The 24657-nt window shown below is 36.7% G+C and overlaps 6 protein-coding genes across 9 annotated transcripts in view; 3 read left to right on the top strand and 3 right to left on the bottom strand.

Annotated features, from left to right (window-relative positions):
- The first annotated feature begins 358 nt into the window (after positions 1-358).
- LOC116171870 (MICOS complex subunit MIC27) lies at positions 359-1676 on the top strand. 4 transcript variants are annotated; one of them, XM_031488905.1, is made up of 5 exons: positions 359-513; positions 569-842; positions 890-1123; positions 1291-1313; positions 1464-1676. In XM_031488905.1, the coding sequence occupies exons 1-5, from the start codon at positions 499-501 to the stop codon at positions 1494-1496; spliced, it is 579 nt and encodes a 192-aa protein (XP_031344765.1). In that variant the 5' UTR covers positions 359-498; the 3' UTR covers positions 1497-1676. The 4 variants fall into 4 exon arrangements, with proteins under 4 accessions (XP_031344765.1, XP_031344764.1, XP_031344763.1 ...); XM_031488904.1 differs by having other exon boundaries at positions 1291-1411; XM_031488903.1 differs by having other exon boundaries at positions 1174-1313.
- A 1165-nt stretch (positions 1677-2841) lies between these two features.
- On the top strand, positions 2842-6765 carry LOC116171869 (cytochrome P450 302a1, mitochondrial). The gene is made up of 8 exons (XM_031488900.1): positions 2842-3623; positions 3672-3909; positions 3957-4141; positions 5463-5667; positions 5719-5875; positions 5994-6242; positions 6292-6498; positions 6578-6765. The coding sequence occupies exons 1-8, from the start codon at positions 3467-3469 to the stop codon at positions 6686-6688; spliced, it is 1509 nt and encodes a 502-aa protein (XP_031344760.1). The 5' UTR covers positions 2842-3466; the 3' UTR covers positions 6689-6765.
- Positions 6766-8205: 1440 nt separating this feature from the next.
- LOC116172851 (GPI mannosyltransferase 2) lies at positions 8206-9796 on the bottom strand. Its single transcript, XM_031490150.1, has one exon. The coding sequence runs from the start codon at positions 9728-9730 to the stop codon at positions 8288-8290; it is 1443 nt and encodes a 480-aa protein (XP_031346010.1). The 5' UTR covers positions 9731-9796; the 3' UTR covers positions 8206-8287.
- A 331-nt stretch (positions 9797-10127) lies between these two features.
- On the top strand, positions 10128-12264 carry LOC116171315 (queuosine salvage protein). The gene is made up of 3 exons (XM_031488084.1): positions 10128-11000; positions 11047-11262; positions 11311-12264. Exons 1-3 carry the CDS (start codon positions 10905-10907, stop codon positions 11992-11994), a joined length of 996 nt encoding a protein of 331 aa, XP_031343944.1. The 5' UTR covers positions 10128-10904; the 3' UTR covers positions 11995-12264.
- A 133-nt stretch (positions 12265-12397) lies between these two features.
- On the bottom strand, positions 12398-15790 carry LOC116171314 (neural Wiskott-Aldrich syndrome protein-like). Its single transcript, XM_031488083.1, has 8 exons — positions 15568-15790; positions 15292-15519; positions 14367-14463; positions 14060-14316; positions 13836-14015; positions 13557-13790; positions 13409-13510; positions 12398-12811 (listed from the first exon to the last, which is right to left on the bottom strand). The coding sequence occupies exons 1-8, from the start codon at positions 15658-15660 to the stop codon at positions 12650-12652; spliced, it is 1353 nt and encodes a 450-aa protein (XP_031343943.1). The 5' UTR covers positions 15661-15790; the 3' UTR covers positions 12398-12649.
- Positions 15791-18457: 2667 nt separating this feature from the next.
- LOC116171755 overlaps positions 18458-24657 on the bottom strand; it is a 37109-nt gene continuing 30909 nt past the window's right edge. The window contains exon 2 of the mRNA XM_031488737.1: positions 18458-19821. Within this exon, the coding sequence (XP_031344597.1) occupies positions 18649-19821 (1173 nt within the window). The 3' untranslated portion in view covers positions 18458-18648. The remainder of the gene's footprint in view (positions 19822-24657) is intronic.

Raw genomic sequence — 24657 nt, 5'->3', positions numbered from 1 at the left:
AATGACAAATTGTTTGCCATTTTCCCAATTACTGGAATCATTTGTGTTGTGTTCTCGAGTTTGTCCTGAATTTGTCTACATTACCTTGTAAGTGACGATCCTGTTTGTGGACCTCTGAGAGTTTTGGTGGGTTTATAGCTTTATCAGTTCACTATCAAAAATCATTAAGAATTAGCCAATAGAAACAAAGGTTTATTATGTGTTGCTAACCAACGAAACTGTCCTGCTACTTTAGTGAACTAATGATAATGATTCTATAAACTGACCATAAATCTAGGGAGACCTCCTCTTTCTGGAGCCCATGGGAAACTCTTGATGATTTTTAACCTTGAACAAATCCAGTAACATGGTGGAAAAAGTTTATAAAAAATTCCGATGTGGCAACATCGCTGCGTTGCCATATGACCTGTTCAAAATTCATAAATGTCACTAAATCATAAAATTTTAAATTCTTTTATGTAATCGATTTGTTGCTTTTAATTGCATGTTTTTTTCATCATGATTTCCAACAGAGTACGTATTCCACATCGACTAACCTATCCAATTAATATCTGCTCTCAACACGCAGGTTTTAAGACCCCTATTTATATCGGCCGCCGCCGTTGTGACAGATGCCTCGAAATCTGAGCATCCTCGCGATTGCAAGTGCAAACCTAGCGAGTTGCCCATTTATACGAAAGAGCCCGAGTGCAAACCGCAAGAAATGTGTATAACAGAACCGGGACCGTTAGAGTCGACCATTGGTACTGTAAGACGTGCGGTTGTAACAGCATTCGATCAGACCAAGCAGATTATGCAAACTACCGAAGAGTACGCACACACCGCTTTGGCGCACACCGAAGGTAAGTATGGGGCAGTAATCTCTCAAACTAATTTCTCTTAATTGCAGGCACAATTACGTACTTACGGCAGGAAGAGAACGTAGTGCCCAGGTACGGTGCCGTGGCAATTGGTGGTTTCAGTGGTTTTATCTTTGGATTGCGAGGCGGATTTTTTAAGCGATTTATTTATACATCTGCCGGAGCACTCGGTATTGCTGCCATTTGTTATCCGGCGGAGGCAAAAGAATACTCAAAAATTGGTTTAGGATACGTGATGATTGCCTATAACTTTATTGTTGGAGGTACCCATTTGCACTACTTTTACAGCTAACATTAAAGGTTCACTCCACAGCTAAAAAAGACGATCCTCCTTTGAGCGTACCGTCTTTACCCAAAATGCCTGATAGCTTATCAGAGGCTTGGGATACAGTAAAGAGTTTAGGTCAGTCTAATTCTGTTTCCCTTCCAGATAAGGAGGAGAAGATAAAAGAGGTAACAAAGTTTAGACCTGTCGAACTTCCCGCTTCCCAAACTCACAGATCCTGTAATTGCCCGAACGAACTCCCTGTACCCACCTCCAATGAATAATTGTTCTGCTGTCTTATACAAGCAAAGTGGAATATTTTATTTCTTTTTTTCTAGGCGAATAATAAGGACGTAAAAAGGAGCGATTAAATGCTAAATAATTGCCTGTTGGAAAACCTAATAGTGAAATTTTTAACATGTTCAACACCGCTAGTCAAGAAATGTTCGTATAATTCATGCCGATGTTATTTCTTTATTATGTTTTAGTAATTTTTGAAGCTGGACGCTAGTATTTATTCGCTGGTATACAAAATAAATTGTCCTTTTAAATGTTGTGTTTGTTTGCAAAAGTGTGTTGTGCAAAGTATATTATTATACATGGTGTCCATAAGGTATGGAATAACAAAATGTTTCAAGTAGGTAAAAGGTGTTTTGCGAGTTATGATTATTATTATTCTCAGAGCTGGTCTTGTATCAGTTCCCTGTGTAGGCCGCATTGAACCCTTTAGTTTTAGTCTTGCTCCTCCTCATATGCTGCATTCCCAGGTGCACCTCCTTATTTATTTATTTATTTATTATCCCTCTCTTGTTCTGGGTCCAATTATTACCTGTTCCTGCGACTATGTTATTTTTAAAATAGGAATTAAAGGATTATAGATGCTCTCATGAGATTTATCCTTTGTTTAAAGGTGTAAAGTTAACGGTTTTTGAGATCTTTAAGCATTAATGGAAAATTTGGGATGCTTTGACACCATACTGTATTTGTTAGTGTTGGTGGTCTATGGTACATTTGCAGAAAAACTAAAAATTATCATTTTAACGATAGCTGGTGATGGAGAACGCTCTGAACTCTCAATAACGCCAGTATGTAAAAAATGAGGGTGGTCCGAGAGCACAAGGAGCAGGGTCAAACCGTCGTGTCAGTCAATATATGCATGGGGGCACAAAGAGAGCTATCTGCTGGTGGATGGGGGTACAGAACAGCTGTGCCTTCCCTGCCCCATTGGTAAAGGTGCTCTGTGTCCCCGTGTATAAGCAGTGTACCCCCATGCATATAGTATAAGGAGTCTGACCTTACCTTTTGACCCGCTCCTTGTGGACCCTCATTGCCTATGAGGAGACCAGCACCTCCATTCTTTACTTGTCAAGGGTATAAATACCTATTTCGTTTCCATTTTGACTCGCTACATATGGGAATACATGTACCACAGATTAAAGGTGTTATGTGCCTATACACAGTGGTCGAAGTGGCAAATATTTTTTACCGGTATGGCTGAACTGATAAAATCTTAGTATTGTATGTATGCGTATATTATAAAAAAAACGGTCGTCATGCCTATGTGGATAAATTTTTTACCGGTATGTTTCACAAAAACTAAAAATCTATCGGTATGCCATACCGCCTCACTTCGACCACTGCCTATACATTAAAAATTTGGGTAGGTAGCTGGTTGAGTTTGCTCCAAGTCACATGAATTAATGCGGTGACTTGGAGTTGGAGCCGGTTTCATAAAAGTATAATTAACGGTCATAATCCATATCATTACGTGTTAGAAACAAAAAACACTTTTGGTATAATTCGTAGTGGATATATAACGACTGTAAAATGAGCAAAACAAAAAGATTAACCTTATCACAATGATTAAAATAAAAACTATATTACTCCATTTCAATTATGTAACAGACAAATAAGATAATAGTCCCATACAGTCTACAATGAATAATAAATCAGTACATCCTGTCGTGTAGACGAGCATAATAAGTACGGCATCAGCATTAGAATTTAATTTAAATATTTTAAATTTCGCGCTCTGTACATTCACCCCCTCCCCAGTGCATTGTTTTGTTTTGTCATGGCAATCTTTTACGATGCATTCTTATCATCTGCTGTGATTTAAGTGCTATAATTATGTATAAATATTGTGTTAGTTAAAAGTTAGTGAAATAGGAAGATAAAGAGTATTTGTGCTAATGGGTATTGCATGTTTTTATAAAAATTTTACATTTACAATTCCCCATCCCCACCCCACAGCCTTTATTTACATGTTTTACTTGCGCACGAAATTTAAATTTTAAATGCACACGCTCTTGGGCTGTTTTAACCTTTTTGTACCTTTAAAATGTTTCATTTCAATAGACGTAGGAGACACATTTTAAATAATTGTGCACAATATGTGTCAACTAGCCAGCTTCGTGCCGGGAACAAATTTCGAGACATTCCAGGACCGTTATCTTTACCGGTTATTGGCACTTTACACCAGTACCTACCGTTCATTGGTTTGTTGTCTAAGTCAAATTAGTCCCATTTGTAATTGCTGTTCTCAGGTCCCTTTAGGTTCGATCGGCTTCACCGCAACGGCTTTAAAAAGTTGAAACAATATGGACAGGTCGTGCGAGAGGAAATGGTACCCGGTGTGAATGTCGTCTGGTTGTTTAAACCCGAAGATATAGAGATTATGTTTCGTTTCGAAGGGAAATACCCGCAGAGGAGGAGCCATCTTGCCTTAGAGAAGTACCGCTTAGATAGACCAACCGTTTACAATACAGGAGGTCTTTTACCTACGTTAGTATGCAGTCTTTAGTTTTTAATTTGTAACTTTTATGCTTTAGCAATGGTCCAGAGTGGTTACGGTTGCGGAGTGTCTTTCAGAAAGGGCTGAGTAGCCCCACTGCTGTACAGAATTTTATACCTGATGTAAATGATATCATTCAAGAGTGGTTAAATCGTTTACAGGATGTTTGCAAGACACCATTTTTAGATTATTCGCACGAACTGTCCCGATTGTTTTTAGAGTGTACGTATCATTTTAATCGGTTTTTTTCTGGCAATTGTAAATAATTCTCACTTTTTTTTAATGCTTCTAAATATAAATGTAATTAATAATTGCCAAAATAAGTGGCAATTGTAAACAATTTTGCACTAAATCACTCCAAAAAATGAGTCATGTTCATTAATGAAGTTATGTAACAAAATCACCAACTCATACCTACTATATGCACCATTTATTGCTCCTATGGAGTAAATACAGATTCATGGGAAAATGTATACACAATTTATGTCATATTTTACTGACTTATCGTTGTATGTAAAAGACCCCTCAACACTGGTATTTGTTTATAGGGTGAACTAATCATCTGTAGGAAGAAGTTTTTTAAAATGGGGATTTACGATAATTCAACCGGTTTAACCGGGTTGGTAGAAATCACCATAGAAACAATTGTCTCAATAATTGTAACCATAGCAAAATCTACCAACCCGGTTAAACCGGTTGAATTATCGTAAATCCCCAATAATGTAGAATTGTGGTTACGATTTTTTCATTGTTTAGCGCATTCCCAAAGGCATTGAGTTATTATGTTGACCTTGTATAATGTCTCTCTATGTGCACAAACGGAGGCACAAACCCTCACCCATTCTTGAGTCTGTGAAGACTGTTCAGTGCGGCTTTTTTACTTTAATTAAAAACCAGAATTTTGAAATAGTATGAAATAGAAAATGACCTAAAATTTAATTTCAAAAATTCAAAATTTAAATGCACAGCAATTTTGGCAACGGTCACTAGACTGCCCATATAAACACCTGTATAGCTAGCTCAACCAAAACTAAAACTCCACACATTTTTAAATGAAAATGTTGAGTGTAAGATTTTCCAAATTTTTATTTAAACACCTGACATAACTCAGGGTACTAACAGAAAAATTTAGCATGAGAAATTTTATCTAACTCGTAATTTGGGCTCGATTAAACACAGTATAGAACATTTACAGATGAACGATTTATTACACAAAACGATCAAATAAGGCTGAAATAAAAATAGGCACTCGGGGCCAGAATACACATACCACGCAACAAGGGATTGATTGAAACAATTAATTAAAGAAATCTTGATTACCTTAACGTGTTAATAATCCAAAATATCGGGTAGTAACTTCGATTTTCAACAAATAGAACGCACAGACAAACCTAAAAACCAACTGTTGTTGTTTCTGGAACTTCACATCTTTCGGCACTTAATCTAAGGTATAATTGTTCGTTTCATTTTATAGTCCTATTTTCAAATTTAATAAAACAAACAAATTGAAGTAACTGAGCCATTAATGAATGCATACTTTTAGTGACATGTTTCGTTACGCTGGATTTACGGCTAAACAGCTTTAGCAAGGACGAACTAAAGCCATATTCTAGATCGTCCAGATTAATGGAGGCGGCTTTAACGACAAACAGTTGCATATTAAAAACCGACAACGGCCCGCAGCTATGGCGCAAATTCGAAACCCCCCTATACAAAAAGTTGAGAAAATCTCAGCAGTTTATGGAAGCGTAAGTATCGGCGACGGCGAATGCCTCGGTAATAGCCGCCGTTAATTACAGGGTCGCTATAGATTTATTATCGCAAAAGATGACGTTTTTTAAAGAAGATAGAAAAAAAACGGAATCTTTACTGGAAAGTTACCTGTCTTCTCCCGCTTTAGATTTTAAAGATATTATCGGAATCGTCTGTGATTTTTTATTGGCAGGTATTGATACAGTGAGTATTAACATGTCACAAACAGCAAAAAACGCGTTTTGACGGCGACAATAATTAAAAGTACCAAATAAGCGAAATGTAGTGTTTTTTGGTGTCTACACTCGAAACCCTATTTCAGTCAACTTACACCACAAGCTTCATTTTATACCACCTGGCAAGAAACAGACTGTGCCAAAGTACCTTATATCAGGAGTGCAAGAGACTTCTGCCTAATCCAGACAGTCTTATAACAAAGGAAATTTTAAGTGAGGCTCATTATGCAAAGGCAGTTATCAAGGAAACGTTACGTTTGCAACCGATTTCGGTAGGAGTCGGACGAGTACTGGATAGAGATGCCGAGTTTTCCAATTTCCATGTTCCAAAAGGGGTAAACGCCGTTATCCGAATTGCATTTGTGCTCAAGTGTGCTTATTTAGACAGTTGTCGTAAGTCAAAATCAAGTCTCGTGCCGTTTGGAAGAGCACTTTGTTACCCCAAATGAATTTCGACCGGAAAGATGGTTGAAAAATCACGAGCTTTACACTCAACCACATCCGTTTTTGGTTATACCGTTCGGGCATGGAGCTCGGTCGTGCATCGCTCGGAGGCTAGCAGAGCAGAACATGCTCATTTTTATCCTTAAGGTTGGTATATTTGAGTAATGATAAATGTTACCCAAATTATTGCCCTTTCATGTACCTACTATAACCATTTTTATTTTAGTTAACCAGGAAGTATAAATACCAATGGGACGGACAGTTATTAGATACAAAATCGCTACTTATAAATAAACCAGATGGACCAATTTCCTTGAAATTTGAAAAACGTTTGTAAGAAGAAAACCCAAATATATTTTGTGGATATAATTCACGTTAACTTTTTATAAGGAAAAAATACATTTTCTCATTCAATTGTATTTAATTTAATAACTCCTTGAATTTTGATAATTCCCTGGAACATTCGTTAGTACCGTGATCATATTTGGCTCAGTTTTTTTTATTTGACTTCTTTTTTCCTATTTGCGCACTGGGTATATAGGCGGCGTCTATAATATAAATGTAAAGTTTAAGTATATTATATTCATAATTATATACCGAGGTATAGAGAAAGACGCCTATAAAGTATATTCGCGTTTATTTAAAAATTCGCATATATGAACGATTCAGTAATGCCAACAACAAAACAGTACATTTTGCCGCTTCAGACTTGCTTGCACCTGTCAGGGCCGGCTCAAGACAAAAGTTACGTGTACGCAAGCAGTAAAATTTGCGCCCTTGCCCGCCGCGTTATAGCCTGAATAAGGGGAACTTTTGGCAAGCAGGTTTTTAAAAATACAGAGGTTCATATTATTTAAAACATATATATTGCTAGCAGCTCTGCCAACTTCGTACTGCCCATCAGACAATGTGTTGAATTGGGATACTGTTTTTGTAAAAAAATTTAAAAAAACTTCATGCAGAGAATCAAACCCGGACCACCCGGTTCCAAGCAAAGTAATACCACTAGACTATTATGGCACACCTTCAATTGTTATTTTATTAAACTTGTTCTTGTTATGGGAACTGATTTTGTTTATTTGCTTTTGTTGCATTGAATGAGTTCGCATTCGGAAAAAGAGGAATATCCAATATCCATCCATTTATATCCTTGAAATAGGATTACATCGTGGTAATCTTTTTATGCGTGATCGTTTGGTCTTAAAAATAGAAACTGCGTTTATATCCGTGATACGGCAAATATTAAATTTGAGAAATTTTTGCGCCCGTTCTTGCCTGCGCCGTAAGCGTTGGGTTACACCGCTTACGCCTAAAGCCGCCCTTGGCACCTGTTATGGTTGGTTGTTTGATTATTTTACAATTATGAAACGATTTATAACAACTCGCAAATAACTAATTTAACATTATAACAAAAATTAAATGATTGCATCCACAGAATGAACTAATTAAAAACAGTAATTGTTTATATGGAACTCGCGGAAATCTTTAGAAATGGTCAAGAACACACTTTTGAGATCGGTTGCCTCACTACTCCACAGTTTTATCACTTGTTTAATTTGCTCAGCCACACATTATACCTACTTTAGAAAGTTAGTACAATATGTGTAGCGGGTAAGGAGTTTTAACTAAAGTTTTTTATACTGGACAAATAGAAATCAACGGCAGGACAAGCTGATGACAGCCCCTCTACTACCAATGAAGGCAACAAAATTTCATTGTGGAATAGTGGTACTGCCAAGTTGAAAATGGAAGAAGGACATATAGCAGTACAATATGGGCTCCATTTCTAACGTTGCCAATTTGGCTCAGAGAGGGAATGGGGGGGATATTCAACAAGTCACCATCATACTGGGATGTTACATAATGTTTATTTCTAGATTACACTAGATATATACACAAAATCATTTAAATACAAATTAATACTACAGCATGGCACTTAAGTCCACGGTAAGAAATTAGTGAACATGACCGTACCAATAACTACATACCCTATAAAATAATACAAAATCAGTCTCTGAGTAAAATCATGCTTTTGAAATAGAAACATATTTCTAATTCCGCTATCATGCTCCTTAATGTATTTGAAGCTATATGCGGCGAACCAATACAGGACGGGACTAGCAGAACATAACATTCGCGTGGTAACTTGGACATGTATACAAAAAACGCAGAAAATAATTAAGAAAGTTTCGTGAACAATAAACACAAACATTTTTGGTTTGAAAGTTGAGACAGTCTTGGATTTCTCTCTACTGGTAGAGAAGTTAAAATTGAATATGCCCAGATTTAAACAATAACGCTTATGCATGGCGAAAAATTTGCAATTATTATACATCAAAAATAGCACAATAGGCGCGGCAAGTAAAAAGTTGGGAATCTGTTTACATTCAAAGTATTTCAAAAATCCCACATTCCAATAGTGACTTTGAATGTACGAGTACGCAAGTGGAATTTTATCGAGACACCAACTTTGATTGTAATACGACCTCATGCCGGGAAACACGTAGTCGTTGCTATGAATGAAGTCGATAAGAAAGACTGGTAAATTATGTTGAAAATCTGTGCAAAATTGTTGATAGAAATAGTACTGAGTAAGTACGAAAGGTATTAGACAAAGATAAATCGCGCAGATTATCAAAATTCCATTCTTAAAACAGGTGAATAATTTCATAACGAGACTTTTTGGTGCCGTTATGTTTCTAATACCGTCCTGTACCATAAAATAAATCAAAAACCCAATGTTTAATACGCCATTTGATCGAATACAAGCGCTTAAACTTGTGGGTACAATGATCTTCATGTAGTTATTTAACTTACGGTTGTATTTATCAAAAATAAAAACACAATGGAGCATAGATTTAAATGTGAGGTAACTGAACAGGCATTCAGTGTATGGGGCTACAAAAAATATCGACGCAGGGTTGATACAAAATAGCATAGCAGACTTATACGCTAAATCGACATTCAAGACTACGGCTGTTAACTTGTATAGCTCAACGCTGGCCTTTGTAAAGACCACAATATTCACAAATATGAAAGAGATCAAGAGTAGAGAGTCTTCGTTTAGGAATGTAATAAAGTAACTTGTCAGTGATGCGATTATTCTAACGATTAAAGGATACAAAGGGAAAAATGCGAGAGTATTCTCGTGTGTGTATCCGTATTTCGCAATGTGCATGAAATATTGGGCGTCCCATCGTAGGAAACCACCGAGTGATGTTTGAACCCAGACGTCGTAAGTGGACTGGTTTGAAGAGAGGCGAGGATATGTGAAGACACCCGCATCGTGGTCGGGTATTAATAGGTTACTAAAAAATTGTAGGATTATAATAAGCGTTCTTGTTATGATCGCAAATAGGATAATTCTTTTTTTATACATTTTACTTATACTTTCATATTTTTGCCGAATTTGAGGTTGATTTTATATTCAAAACATGGAAGTGGTTCTGCTTGGTTGTGGTTATTTGTCCAAACACATATACCACAGGATGAGTCGTTAATACTACACATTCTATTTACACGTATTTTTGCAATTATGGTTACTAATCGGCTCGGTTCGTAGTGGGCATTAATTGAACTGTAATGATAAAATAAATTGAAATGTTGGTGGATACACAGACATATTATATCATGCGTTACTGGCCTTGTTATATTTGTTATGCATTAACGTAAATAAAATAACTTTTCCGCATAAAAATCTAGTACTCTTCCCACAAATGTGAAACCACACATTTCTAAATGTAACAAAGAAATTCGAAATGAAGGGCCAATTCGGTACTTCCAGGGGTTGGCCCATAAAACTGGTGGTGCAGCTACCCGATTGCAGTTAATCTGTTCATAAGGATGCCGCCATCAGTAAACGCTCTCGGAGAGCGCTGGAAGTAGGATTTTGTCCCGTCTTGTTCGACAGCTAATGAGTTGAAATATCTTGGATAGTGTGTATCAAGGGAGTTTTAACTTTTATGATTTGATCTAACATGTACGATAATGCATTATTTCGTTTAAGATTAATGTTGAACTCGTAGTGTAATTATTGTATTCTTTTGGTAGTATTTGATGATTCTAATTGGAAGGAAAGGAAATTTTTGTGGTCGGTTTACTCATTCCTATGGCGTGTGATGCAACAATAATTATAAGACAATCGACTACAACGTTAATTAAAACATACCTCTGCTTTGTCTGAACGGCGTTTAATCGAATATCCATGCATTCATTGCTTACTTTCGTTTATGATGTTTTGAATATTTTTCTGATGTAAACACATTCTTATACACATTCATATAAATATAAAATATTGACGGATAGATTCATCTTTCAGCCATACTCAATTTGCTTGCAGTATATTAAAGTATATACAGAGATGGTTCTGGCACGGTTATATCAAACGCGGGACGTGAGACACGATTTGCATTTGAGGATCTGGTGTATACTGTACCTTTTATTCAAATTGTTAACCTCTTTAACCCCATTGACCCCTCGCTTCGCGGGTTGTTTGAATAATACTATCAGTTTGAATTTCGTATTAGGTAGGGACCAATATTTATTGACTAAACATGATATTATCCCCGAAAGAGTCTGGTAAACTTATTGCGAAACTGGCAAAGCATGTGCAAATACTTCCAGAAGGAATAAAAGATCTAGGAGGCTTGGTAAGAAATTACATTACTGCAAACCAATTTCCATTTAAATCTTCAGATTACAAAGGAAGTTAATGCAGGCAAGTTCTCGATTGAGGCGTTTAGCCAACATTCTGTGCATCCCAAGTCTACAGATCCATGGGCGTTAGACTGGATCTTCGTAGTAGACACACTAAACTTTTGTTTTTGGCACAAAGAAAATGAACCAGGTTGGGTGGTCGATGGTAAATCCGGATATTTCGCGTTATGTACTGCTATTAATAGGGCTCTAAAAGTATACCAACTGGGTATTGCACCATGTGTTGTAACTGAACTATTTTAGGAAAATGTGGACATTTTAAACCCGAAATTTTACTCCACAGTAACGAAGGATCAACTTGGAAAGGTGTTTCGAAGTGATAACGGTACAGAAATTCCACTGTTTGATGAAAGATTAAAATCGCTACACGAAGTTGGTGCAAGCTTGCTGGAAAATTTTGAAGGCTCCTTTAAAAACTGTGTCCTCCAAGCGAAAAATTCATCTAAATCGTTGTTAAAGATAGTTACAGATAATTTTAAATGTTACCGGGATGAAGCAGTGTTTAAAGATCATGAAGTTTCATTTTACAAAAGAGCGCAGATATTAGTTGGTGATATTTGGGCATGCTACCGTAATACCGGATTGGGCCAGTTTGACGATATTAACGAAATGACCATGTTTGCTGATTATCGTGTTCCCCAATCCTTACTGTATTACAATGTTTTAAAGTATTCTGACGATTTACTAAACGTACTGGAAGGTGAGACCGTCTTGGATAACGGAAACGAGATGGAAGTGGAGATTAGAGGTTGCTCCATTGAAGCAGTACGTTTACTATGCGATTATGTGAAAGAGCGAGTCGACTCTGACAAAGAAGTGAATGCTATCTTAATTGATCATTTCTTGTGGGATTTTCGAAGAAGCCATGCTGAAGAAATTGTACAGAAAAAATTACCTTTTCATAAAACTTTTTGTATTTATTATTGAATGTAATGACAAACACAAACTCACTTCACAAAGACTATTAGCATTGTTTAAATACTTAGATGACATTATTAGGTATTATTTGGTCAGAAAATACAATGTGTGCAAACAAAGTCCTTTTCTTCGTGCTTAATTGATCTCGGTTACATAATTGATGCCTATTGTTTTAAGTGCAAAGGAAAAGTCCTTTGTTTTATATACCATTATATTGAAACATCACATTCTGCATTTTGTGTAGGTATAAAGATTGTTTAAGAAAAGTATTTGAACTTGCTTTAGTATTATTATTTGTAATACCGTCACTTTGTACTAAATTAAATTTGGTTAATATTGCACACAGAGCCTCCTCGTTATTATCTTCAAGTTTGTACTTCTTCATACTTAAATAATGCAATATAAATAGATCGCAGTTCCAATTTCTATATTTTAAAGGTTATACAGCAAATTCATTTTTATAAATGTCATTTAAACATGATGGAAGACATAATTGTATTAAAGATTAAACTGCGCACATGCAACGAAATGAAAAACAGACTGTATAAAAAGTTTGTTATCCTAAAACATATTTACAAGCAAAAAATATAAAATGTGATCGTTATACATTTCCTTCTCAATCATATTTAATTTTAACTATTACATATACTGTCATTTTGTAAAACTAAGCATCCCACTCTTCGTCATTGGAGTCTGTATCAGAGGTGCTATCATCCTCTGAATGAATTACGCGATTTCGTTCTGCTAGGGCCCTTGCAAGTGCACATGCTAGGTCTCCACGACCCGGCTGATCATTCAACGGCGATACTGGTTTCACTTCCCTTTCCTACAATTATCAAAAATTTATTTTTGCACATTTTTAAATGATAATTGCAAACAGTGGTAAGGCAAGTGAGTTCAAAAATTACAAACTACTATGATAGTCAGCCAAGAGTAGCTTACTTGATAATACCTTTATTTAAAATAGTTGTTACTGTTCTTTTTCCGATTAATGGAGTTGGATTTGTGCCAAAGTCAATAGACTAGCGCATGCATCTGTCTGCATTACAACAGATGACTTACTACTCTCATCAAATACAAAACCAAAAATGCTCCAAAATTTATAACACCGAGCGTCAAAATCTGTTGTTTTAAAAAAAACAAAAAACCATGAAACTGAACAAAAGCATAGTTTTAAATGACAAGAGCTCACTCTCATCCTACAAGGGGCCATTTTATTGCAAATTTTGTAGCGCAAGTAGTAAAATACATAATTACAAATAAGTGGAATAAAGGAATTAAGATAATGAATGAATTTTTTTTGTTTACATGAATTGTTAGACAACATAAAGCTTGCATTTAAAAAAAATCACAGGTGTAATTTTGTCATCCTTCCTCTTTACACTGAACTCACTTGCTATCACTGATACAAATAAGTACATACAACAGCAGGCTTCAGCTGAAAACCTTTCCGAATTTCACTCATTAGATCGGTTCGTCCGGAATCAGTGAGTGTCCCTCTTTTTTCGGTGTCAACTTCTACAGGCTGCAAGAAGAATGAGTAAGTGACTAGCCGGAATACCCTAACTGACCTTTAGAGTAGCTCCTCCTCGTATACTTTGCATCAGAGCAGAACGCATGTCTTGTGTGGGGGTTTGTGGAAGCACTTCGGTTTGAGGCGCTGGCACCGGAGCTGGCGGTGGTGGTGGAGGCGGTGGCGGCGCCATACCTGGAACCGGAGGCGCGCTGTTCAGTGACGAAGTCTTCGGTGCCAGCACTTGTTTTTGAGCTTGAGACAAACTTGGCGGCGGAGGAGGTGCTGCTCTCTAAAATGAACAGTGATTATCACTAAATTGAAGCTAGTTACTTACATTGTGTGTGCTTCTAGGAGGCACCGGCGGTCCTGCCACGGGTGATGGGGGAGCCGGTGCTGGTTTCCTTGTTTCTTGAACAGTTTCCTGGACCGCCTCGCGGCCGCCGTGATTATTAATAAAATTGTAAATAAACTCGCGAGTATTTCTATCTTGTAGTTGCTTCTCCGAAACGCCTGCCTAAATAGCAATCCTAATTATTGAGAATTCTTCACAAATGTTACCTTTTGGAAGAAAGTGTTCAGCTGCGGATCGTCCCCGTTTATGTCAAATCCACGGTCGGGATCGAAGCCGACATGCGAAACGTGCCTAAATTCGGAAGGATTACTAATGTCTGCTTTAGTAATGTTTCGTTTCCGCTTTGCCTTTCTTTCGTTTGGGTCCGAATGTTTCCTATACATCATTAGATCGTTGCTCGACGGTAATCTCGGGTTAGTATTTTCTGGTTGTGAATTTATGTTCATACGGGAGTGACGTTTCTCTACAATTCAGCAGTGAAAAAAATAATGCAAATGAATGGAAAATAGGTACCTTCGCGTCGTTTCTTTGCCTGTAGTTTTCGATCTACAATCATCTTTAATTCTTTGGCTTCTGTGGTGTTCGCAAAATTAAAGGCTACCATGTATCCCTTAAACAAAACCGCTTTTTAGCAACAATTCGATTAAAGGAGTCTATAATTCTTCGGAATTATGATCGATCACACTTGTAAGAGCAGCAGCAGAAGGGGGGGGATGGGATGGTAATCATCCCTTTCCCTAATTACAGTACCATGAAAAAATATCTACAAACATTCTTACACACTTCCTCCCAGATTTTTTAACACTGTCGCGTTTTAGGTGTTTCTTTATTTCAACAATCACTATCCATTAACATATTATTTCAGGGCTGTATGCTTAGTGCATAGAGAATCCCTTTCCCTATTAAATTTCTTTTCGATGTTAAAAAATTCACTTTCTTTCTATCTCTTTTCTCCTCTTTTTTTTTCTTGTAGATATCTTTAAAAAAATGTTTTTTGTTTGTTTATATTAATCTCATGTAGTGAATGCTCATGTATAACATTATGTATGGGAATAAAGTCAATTATTATTATTATATAGTGAACACAATGCAGGTCAGTCGTCAGTCACCATTCACGCTTTGAATAAAACTAATATAAAGTGCAAACGCGATGGGATCTTAGCAATCTTAAGAGTTAATGAAATTTTGTAAAGATTGTAAGATTCATACTACATTGGGTGGCTTTACAGATGAGGTCTACCCCTGTCCCAATGTCCACCCTATTATATGTTAACAATTGCATTTTTCACAATTGGCAACTATGATTTTGTCTGGGATTTCTTATCCAAACAGGAAAGGAAGTTGAAGATTACCGTCTCTGCAGTGGTATAAAAATCCAGTGAGTAATGACATCCGTGTATTTGTTGATATTATTAATAATAACTTATTCTATAATTACCTCGCCCTCAAACGAATGAAAAAAATCCTGACACGCCACGTACTCTAAATTATTGTAGATTTCTTGCTGCCATACCATGCTGTTGCGTCGCAAACAATACAATCGAAAGAAGTAGTTCTTTCTAAAGTTATCCTTTACGAAACACAATATTCCCGTGTCCTTCTTGACCCATTGCATATGAAGCGGGGCTTCCGTGATGTATAACTGTATGACAGTGGTCGCTAGACTCTAAAAGGACACTTAAACAGTACACTTTTAAGATGATGAGCTACTAACCTGACAACGAACTCCAAGTAACCCAAATACCTGTTCATTTTCTTCATGGCTTATTATATTACATTTTTTATTCTCGCAAATTTCTTGAGGCATTTTTTAATGGGCACTTATATTGAAGTGTATGGAGTATGACTCAGTGATTTACATTACATTTTATATGAACTGAAAAAATGTTAATAATAATAGTAAAATAGGTTAGGGTGAATGTGAAACGTCAAATGTATCAGTGTCAGCACTGAATAAACTTAACAAACAAAAAAACTAGGAAAAAAGTAAGTAATGAAGAAGTTAGGCAACCCACAAATGGCCTTTGTTAAGTGGGTTACGACCTGAAGAAAAATTAGGCTGCAAAGAAGCATGAATTTTGAAGAAAAAATCCCATTAAAACTTGCACAGTGTGTCATTTTATTGGAGATACCAAAATTTCAGATATTTAAAACACAGAATAACTGCATTTATAATTATTTACAAAATCGAATGTACAAGTTGTTACCCTTGCAGATCTGAGAAAGCAGATTTTTAATTTTGAAACGGTACCAAGTAATTCATTATTACCATTGAATAAGTAATTACTTATTCATGTTATTACCATACTTCTCAATCCGATACATTGAATTTTTTATCTCGTCCAATGGTTATTAGGTACTATTTGCACTTTTCTAAAGACCTGATTTTTATGCAAAGCAAATGTATATACGTTTTTCTTGCATTAAAAAAACATACCTACACGAAATTAATGTATCGTTTTTATCGCCTTTCCACAAAAAAATGCGCTATTGTGGCCACTTTGTCCGTCCGGTCCGTCCGCTCGTTCGTTGAGACGCTACTAGTTCTTTATCTTAAGAGCTTTTGTTCTACTTTTTCGCTATTTGGTTCGTTATGGTGTCAAGGATTCCACTAAGGAAAGAATTTTTTCTGCGTTTATTGCTAAACAAGTTATTGTAAAGAAACCAAAAAACCGTTTTTTACATGTTCCATAATTTTACACTTTTGCCGTTTATTAACGATCCAAGAGATCGTTTATAATTTTGAATTCTGTCTGTCGTCTGTCTGTTGGTCTGTCCGTCTGTTGCTTTGTCTGTCTGTCCCTCTATCTGTCCGTGTGAACGATAACTTTGTTTAGAAATGTCCGATCGCTTTTACATCTCCGTTAGTTATCAACTGAATTGCATGAAATTCAATATGGACATAGCTTCAGTCATATAATACGCGATGCCAAAAGTTGAGTCGAATCGAATCAAAATTCACAGTGCCCTTTTCGCATCTTGACCATTTATAAATTCGATGTAGAAGGGATTTCCTATAGGAATTTCCTATGTCGAAAGACGCGTAATTTTATGCAACCAAAGGAACTACCTGCAACAAATGAGGATCTGCCTGTCATATTAATTAATTTGAATATTATCGCTTTGACGTCTCTATTCTAATTTCAGTTCGTGTGCGATGTGTTCAACTAAAGAAAAAGTTGATATTTCCAATTGGTATAGTGCCGATAACAGTTAAAGGAGCTTAAGAGATTTATTTTCTGTGAAGCTAAAGCAACAATATTGTAATTAATATATGACAGCCAGATCTTTGTTTCAAGAAGTTATTTTGGTTGTATAAAATTGGGCGTCTTTCAGGAGACTTTTTATCATGTAAATTCCTATAGGAAATCCCTATGTCTACTTCTACATGAATATCACTGTATATAATCTCGGAGAACTTTTATTGAGAGTATTTGAAGATGCTTTAATTTTAAATATCAGTCTATCAGGAATTTGTGAATCATTAAAAAAAAGGAATATTTTTGTTTTTGTGCGGATATTTGCCGCAGCTAAGGATTTAACTTAGAACACCAAGATCAATTCGTATAACATGGCAAAAATGTCACAAATTGAACATAACAATGCTGATGATACACTGGATATTGTGGTATCGGTACTCCAAATTCACGAACCCAGTTTTGCCTCAAGTGTTGTCAATTTCTGTTGTGAGGATTTATTTAACCAAAATCGCTCCAAAAAATCGCCTATTTTTGCTAGTAGTTTTTCTTCTACAGCAAAAATCATTGTTCCAGTTTTCGCGCATTCGAAATCTTTTCCTTTCATCGGGTTGACATTAGCATTGGAAGGGTAATTTTTCATTTGAGTCAGCCCTGCTTTTATGCAAAATCACAGCTTCAGTAATTCAGTGCATATCTCAGGAATCCAGAGTTACAGGTCCTCAATATTCCACGAAACCGGTGTGGGAAAGTTGAGGACGTCTGTATGACATATTCAATAGTTGGTTATTAAGATTATGGCAAGTTCAAAGCTTCGAATTAGACAAATTACAAAATATTCTAAGATGTGAAGTGTCCAAGATGTCTCTGAAGGATGTAGGGCTTGCATGATTTTTAGCAAACGCTTACCATAATGCTCTGATTTTCTTATACCATGAAACGAAATTTGAGAGCAAACCTCTGAGTTTACTGTAACCTACCTGGAAGATTACCTCCCATCATGAAAGTTCTTGCTAGTAGTTGTACAATGGAACAAAAAAGAATTGTATAAATCTTTTATTCGTAATTATAACACTGTTTTCTGACAGCAAGTACTCCATTACAAACTATCAGAAAACTATACCTCAATTCCTGGAACTAGAGCTTATAAAAATAAGGCATTACAACATTAAAACTAAACAGTGACTACGTGCGATAGTTAACAGTTAACAATACAGATTAAATAAATAACTAAATACTAACTACAATTTCGTTACTTGCACTAATTTATAAGCAATGATTCACAGGATTGTCAATGATGGCACCTACAGATCTCCAATTATTGAATAGTTAATGCAGATCCATTTGGCAAACTTTATAAATAAACATTATGCTGAATTCTAATGGCCTTTTAATTAAATTAGTATGTTAGTGTCTCCGAAGTGCGATCATACGACTTATATAATTTTCTGAGCGTACCGCAGGCATCAATCGGAATAACAAATTAAGCGATGAACGGAAATGTGACGCCAGTAACCTTCGGCCATACGAAGTTCATAATATCTGCACTTAAAAAACCGAAACGTAGTTCTGGCAAGATTAATGCGTTAAAATCACACTTAATAAGGTCTCGGATCGTAAGGGGTTGCATCGAAACCGACGTATCTGTTGTTTTTCCTATGTTTAAATCCATCAGCACCCGCATTGTAGTAAATCACCCGTCGAATACCGAATGGATCGATATATCCGAAGCTGCCGCTCTTCTCATTGCCCGGCAGACTTTGTTCTTCGTGGTATTGCTTTGGAATGTAGTACCGGAAGCCGTCGTTCGTCACTGAGACCCCATCGTAAAGCGCGAACTGGGGGTTGTAGCCGTTTCCCAGGTTGTTGCTGTGCCCATTGTACGTGTGGCCGTTCTTGTCGATCGGGTACGTTGGGCCGTTTTGGTAAACGTATGGGTTGATAAATCTGTGGTTGTCATTATAGTGTTCGTATTGCGGGTTGCTGCTGTAGAATGGAGAGTCTATTGCGTTGGAGCTGATGGGTGGCAAAAGTGTGGAGGTTGGTTGGACGTATTGTACCGAGGGTGACTGGTAGTGCGTTGAGGGTGTTGGTGTGGTTGAGGGTATGTAGATTGTTTGAGGTGTCGTGGATACTAATGGCGGTGGGGATGTGGTGCTTGGGGCGATGGTGCTCGAGACAAGCGGCGATTCTGTTGATGAAGGAATGGAGTTTAAAGAGAGCTCGACGTCAGGTGTATGACCTCCGTATGTGGATGGGGAGCTAAACACATACGACGGTGTCGTTTGGGGCACGTTGTATTCATTAAATTTAAAGACGGCAGGTTGATGATTGGCGACACTGAAACCGGCAGGAAGGAAGTTGACTTTCGGAGATGATACGAATGGTGACGGGGTTGTTTTAACAACTGGGCTTCTTCCAGCATCCACAAGAGTACCTGCTTCGGCTGGTGCCTGTTTTGCAATAGACAATGCTTGACTGACCGGCCGGTTCCTACCAACAAATACGTTCTTGGTTTTAAGTATCCTGTACCCGGCGTTATCCGCAATGTAGTCCCGCATTCTAAAAATACCATCGTCATCAACCCAGCCGTACGTTCCAATCACGGTGCCATCTTCCAACCGCTTCTCTTTCCTGTACTGCCCACTGATCGTTTGGTATCGAAAATATCGTTCGGGTCCTTCGTCGGTTTGTATATGATATTGTGCTTTGGAGGGGTCGCTCCAACCATCGTTCGATGCACGTACAGATGGTGGAAGTATGCTCACCGCCTGAAATTAAACGCCAAATTAGGAACAACTAAGTGGAAGATGGAAGGTTCTTTGTAAGCTAATACAACTTCTTAAATTGTTTTATTGCTACTATTAAATTACGTACTATAAAATTTCATGTGAAAACAACCTGTAATATCAATACAGGTAGGTGTATGACATTGACATTGTCGGCGGCAATATCTATAATTACATCATCGAATTTCAAAACTTGGAATGAGTCTACGAGTGGGATGAGAGAATGTAGGGTAGAGAAAATTCAATTCGATTAATTACTACATAGAAGTAAATACAATTGAACAATAAAATTTAATTATTTTATGGAGGTACGCGTATATAATAGGCATTGAAAGGAAATCCGTCTGTTATTTACAAATAATTGGACTAAAATGGAAAGCGAAGTGACCATTTTAATATTAAGTTATATAATCTTATAGCTCGGTTCTTAATGAAAAAAGTGTAGGTTTTTGGAAAGTTTACAAATTTCGTAATTGTGTATATACGATGTTCTAAAATATTTCGAAATGGAACAAAGTCATTGTAACGCAAATGCATAGTTTTTGCAGTGTGGAGAATAAAATGGCAACCTCCTCAAAAGTGACCGAAAAGCACCCCACACAGGAGTGGGAAAATATTATATATGTTACAGGTCCAACCTCTTGTTTAATCCCTCGAGTAGCAAACTACTCTCGGGATTAAAACATGCACCTCCCGCATATGTACAGTGTCCCCCCCGATTGTTTGAAAGCCTCTTGTAAAAGACAAAAATTTTTGAACTGAATTTTTCTGGGGATCACTGCTGCTTGGTTGGAAACTAATTTGTGACATAATTTTCGTTGCAAAAATCAAGGCTACTTTTTCAAGAAACGATTTGTGCATATCATGCGCTCTTTGGGAAAATTAAAAATCTTACTTAAAAAAACAGTTCAAAATAGAATGTTTACTCAGGTTTTCATTCTGAATAACTATTCATAATAATATTTGTGTGTATCCCGTTCCCAAAGAGCATTTTACTCTCGATTTTACTGGTATGCAAAAAAGTCGTAGTCGTCAAGGGCATAGCAAATAGCACTGTCTCGAGATTGTGTGCAATACTATGTAGAAACCAATTTAGAAAAAATATTCAAAGGGCTGAAATTTTTTGCACTAGTAGCCCAATCTTGGAACTGTTTGAAATTATGGATTCTACAGGCCACATTCTATAAGAAAATTTTTTTCCGGGTCGATCTGAGACAATTTTTTTTGAGGGCCCTCAAAAAAAGGCAGTGTACAACCTTCTTTTTTTTACAAAAAATCGACTGCTCCAAAATTTCTCGGGAAAACACTTTTTCTTATTAATTTTGGTGCGTAGAATCCAAAACAATTCGTACTTTTTCGATCAGACTTCTCAATCAAAGTTATAGACTAGAAACCAATTTCGAAAGAAAATTCAAAGGGCTGTAACTTTTGAACTAGTAGCCCAATTTTGGAACTGTTTGAAATTATGGATTCTACAGGCCACATTCTATAAGAAAATTTTTTTTCCGGGTCGATCTGAGACAATTTTTTTTTCGGGGCTCAAAAAAAGGCAGTGTATAACCTTCCTTTTTTACCAAAAATCGACTACACCAAAATTTCTCGGGAAAACACTTTTTCTTATTAATTTTGGTGCGTAGAATCCAAAACAATTCGTACTTTTTCGATCAGACTTCTCAATCAAAAGTTATAGACTAGAAACCAATTTCGAAAGAAAATTCAAAGGGCTGTAACTTTTGAACTAGTAGCCCAATCTTGGAACTGTTTGAAATTATGGATTCTACAGGCCACATTCTATAAGAAAATTTTTTTTCCGGGTCGATCTGAGACAATTTTTTTTTCGGGGCTCAAAAAAAGGCAGTTATAACCTTCCTTTTTTACCAAAAATCGACTACACCAAAATTTCTCGGGAAGACACTTTTTCTTATTAATTTGCGTAGAATCCAAATCAATTCGTACTTTTTCGATCTGACTTCTCAATCAAAAGTTATAGAACTAGATACCAATTTCGAAAAAATTCAAAGGGCTGTAACTTTTCAACTAGTAGCCCAATCTTGGAACTGGTTGAAATTATGGATTCTACAGGCCACATTGTATAAGAAATTTTTTTTTCGGGTCGATCTGAGACAATTTTTTTTTCGGGGCTCAAAAAAAGGCAGGCAACCTTCCTTTTTTACCAAAAATCGACTACACCAGAATTTCTCGGGAAAACACTTTTTCTTATTAATTTGCGTAGAATCCAAATCAATTCGTACTTTTTCGATCCGACGTCTTAATCAAAAGTTAAAGACTGGAAACCAATTTCGAAAAAAAATTCAAAGGGCTGTAACTTTTGAACTAGTAGCCCAATCTTGGAACGGTTTGAAATTATGGATTCTACAGGCTACATTCTATAAGAAAATTTTTTTTCCGGGTCGATGTGAGACAATTTTTTTATTTTTGCTTGTGTAAGGAACCCCGGACTTTACCCCGACCCCCTCTACTTTGCCTGAGCTTGCCGCGCGCTTATCTCAAGGTAACTTTGTTACTTTTGCAAAGTGAACGTAATCTGTGTAAATTTTCAAATAAATCTGCAAATTCGCAGAATGATCTGGTACCACTTTTGAACCCAGGTAAATGTGTAAATTTACAGTTAGGTCTGCAATTTAATAAAAAAAAGGGGTGGGGTTTAAAGCTATTCTGATTGGCCCTTAAAGATAAATGGTTCACTTAATTATTAGAAGTCATAATGAAAAGGGTGTTAATTAATAAAAAAAATAAGTAGGGCTAATCTGGAGAGATTTACAAAGGGTTTCGGTTTTGGGCTACAGACGCATTAGATGCACTTCGGTTGCCGCAATAAAATTCGTTTTGAGATCGCCAGGGCGAACGTTGCTATTTTTTTCGGGCATAGTAGAAGTCAAGCGCGAACTACGAACTAAAATACCAAAAAATCCGGTCTCCAACCAATTTTTTATGCTATTCAATTTAAAATGAAAATCTTTAATCGCGATCTTGTGAGTTTATAATTAGAAGAAACTCTTAACCCATCATTATAAGTTAGCAGCTAGCCGTGGGCCAGTTAAATATTTTGATAACAAAATTTACGTTCAACTTTAGTAAGTTCGATATTTTTATCCAAAGAGGGGAGGGTCTATACCGAAACCCAACCACTAACCAACATGTTACGTAACTGGACTAGCTGTAAACTTTCACCCCGCTCTCAGCCCTTACTTTTCTCCTACTATTGGATGAGTGGACCCAAACGTAAGAAGGAGAAACGATAAGTGGGTACGAAAAAGCACAAGGATGTTATATGTATTATAACGCCCTCCCTCTCCCTCAAAGAAGGAATTACATGTCAACTCCCCGTGTAGGGGCGGGTAGTAGAATAGCCCTACCGCAGAGACACTGCGTGTCGTAAAAGGCGACTAATCAACGGAGGAAGAAGCGAACATTTTCTTCAGTTTGTTCCTTCAAGGTCTGATCCTCTTGCTTCTTCTCAGTAATTAGAGATTTGCAATGGTCAATTTGCGAATTTGACCAAGTTGAACTGCAAGGAAATTGTTTGCTTACTTCCTATTTTACGAGGTATCTTCGGTGAGCTAATTAAGAAACTTCGTTACGGGTAATAAAATATTCACTACGTAACAGGTTCAGATATACAAAAATTTGCTGTGCGCGTTCTGCCCAAAAGCCTTTCAGCTCTTTTTTATGTCAAAAAAATGTGTACCAAATTTGGTTCCAATCGGTTCAGGAGTTTAGCCGGAAATGGGAATTCAGACGGACCGACATCATCGAGATTTTGTTTGATTCGGATTCCGGGTGCTTCAAAACATGTATTTCCCTAAAAAAAAAGGAAGGTTATTTTTAGCCCAATCCAATACCTCCGTTACTAACGTCCAGGTGGTAAAAATAGCATCAATGGTTTAGCTAGCACAAAAGTAATTGGACCGATTGAATAGTCGTTTTCTAAATGCGAGTGTTACGTAATTCAAGCATTTCATTTACAATAGATACTAGATCCTGTGAAAGGTTTCAATCCTCGACCTTACTCGCAAGTTTGATTTAAGGGCGTTCTTTAGGTGTGGTCATTTAAATTACTACTTCAGCATCAATTTTGGAGCAAGGATTTCGGGCTTTCTTTACTATGCGAGAATCGATCGTTGGCAATCAATAAAATTAAAGTTCACGGTTACAGCAGATAACGGCTCGGTTACGCAATGAAGGTTTAATTGGTAATTTGTTTTAATTAAGCCTTATGCGATTTTTACCTATATTGACGAGTAAATGCAAGCGAAACGTAAAGTTCAATTTTTCCTGTTTTCACTTAATGTGACCTCCTTTGCGCCAGAAATGGCTTACTGGTCTAGTTGGGAGTCGTACCAACATACTTCTGCGGCAATTTGAAGCAATTATTATTACGTTCGGATAGTTGCACATTCTTTAAGATACACAAATGTGGCCTACACAATTGTTTGCGTAATCTCTATGCGGTACCTTGCTTTGAGTAGGCCAAAGAATGTGACCTCTCTTTTTAAAAACATTACGTGAATACATCATTTGCTTTTTGGACAACAACAAATTCGATTTCAACGTACCTACATGTTCAATTTTGCTTAAGAACTCGAAGCAATTGCCAAAAAATTGTGTGAATGTCGAGGTGAATGTGATAAAACATTAAAAATAGTATGCACACGAAAACTGCAGTAAAACTGGGCACACATGGAGATGAAAAGAATCTAAGGATTACGTCAGCTTTGGATCTTTTTTGCGTAGAAAATGAAGAAATACATACAGCAAATGATACACTTCTGTTATCAGACTTAAAGAGAGATTCGA

The sequence above is a fragment of the Photinus pyralis genome, unplaced genomic scaffold (genome assembly GCF_008802855.1).
Source record: "Photinus pyralis isolate 1611_PpyrPB1 unplaced genomic scaffold, Ppyr1.3 Ppyr1.4_LG5, whole genome shotgun sequence".
NCBI lineage: Eukaryota > Metazoa > Arthropoda > Insecta > Coleoptera > Lampyridae > Photinus > Photinus pyralis.
This window is presented reverse-complemented; position numbering and strand designations above follow the sequence as displayed.

Excerpts from the sequence above, each read along its gene's own strand:
- LOC116171870 (XM_031488901.1), top strand. Across the intron at positions 843-889 it reads CGCTTTGGCGCACACCGAAG|GCACAATTACGTACTTACGG; the intron begins GTAAGTATGGGG and ends TCTTAATTGCAG. Across the intron at positions 1,124-1,173 it reads CTATAACTTTATTGTTGGAG|CTAAAAAAGACGATCCTCCT; the intron begins GTACCCATTTGC and ends TTCACTCCACAG.
- LOC116171869 (XM_031488900.1), top strand. The coding sequence starts at position 3,467 with ATGTTTCATTTCAATAGACGTAGGAGACACATTTTAAATAATTGTGCA. Across the intron at positions 5,668-5,718 it reads TCTCAGCAGTTTATGGAAGC|GGTCGCTATAGATTTATTAT; the intron begins GTAAGTATCGGC and ends CGTTAATTACAG. Across the intron at positions 6,243-6,291 it reads ATTTCCATGTTCCAAAAGGG|ACAGTTGTCGTAAGTCAAAA; the intron begins GTAAACGCCGTT and ends GTGCTTATTTAG.
- LOC116172851 (XM_031490150.1), bottom strand. The coding sequence starts at position 9,730 with ATGTATAAAAAAAGAATTATCCTATTTGCGATCATAACAAGAACGCTT.
- LOC116171315 (XM_031488084.1), top strand. The coding sequence starts at position 10,905 with ATGATATTATCCCCGAAAGAGTCTGGTAAACTTATTGCGAAACTGGCA. Across the intron at positions 11,001-11,046 it reads TAAAAGATCTAGGAGGCTTG|ATTACAAAGGAAGTTAATGC; the intron begins GTAAGAAATTAC and ends TTAAATCTTCAG. Across the intron at positions 11,263-11,310 it reads CTATTAATAGGGCTCTAAAA|GAAAATGTGGACATTTTAAA; the intron begins GTATACCAACTG and ends GAACTATTTTAG.
- LOC116171314 (XM_031488083.1), bottom strand. The coding sequence starts at position 15,660 with ATGCCTCAAGAAATTTGCGAGAATAAAAAATGTAATATAATAAGCCAT. Across the intron at positions 14,016-14,059 it reads TGAACACTTTCTTCCAAAAG|GCAGGCGTTTCGGAGAAGCA; the intron begins GTAACATTTGTG and ends ATTGCTATTTAG. Across the intron at positions 13,791-13,835 it reads CTCCTAGAAGCACACACAAT|AGAGCAGCACCTCCTCCGCC; the intron begins GTAAGTAACTAG and ends TGTTCATTTTAG.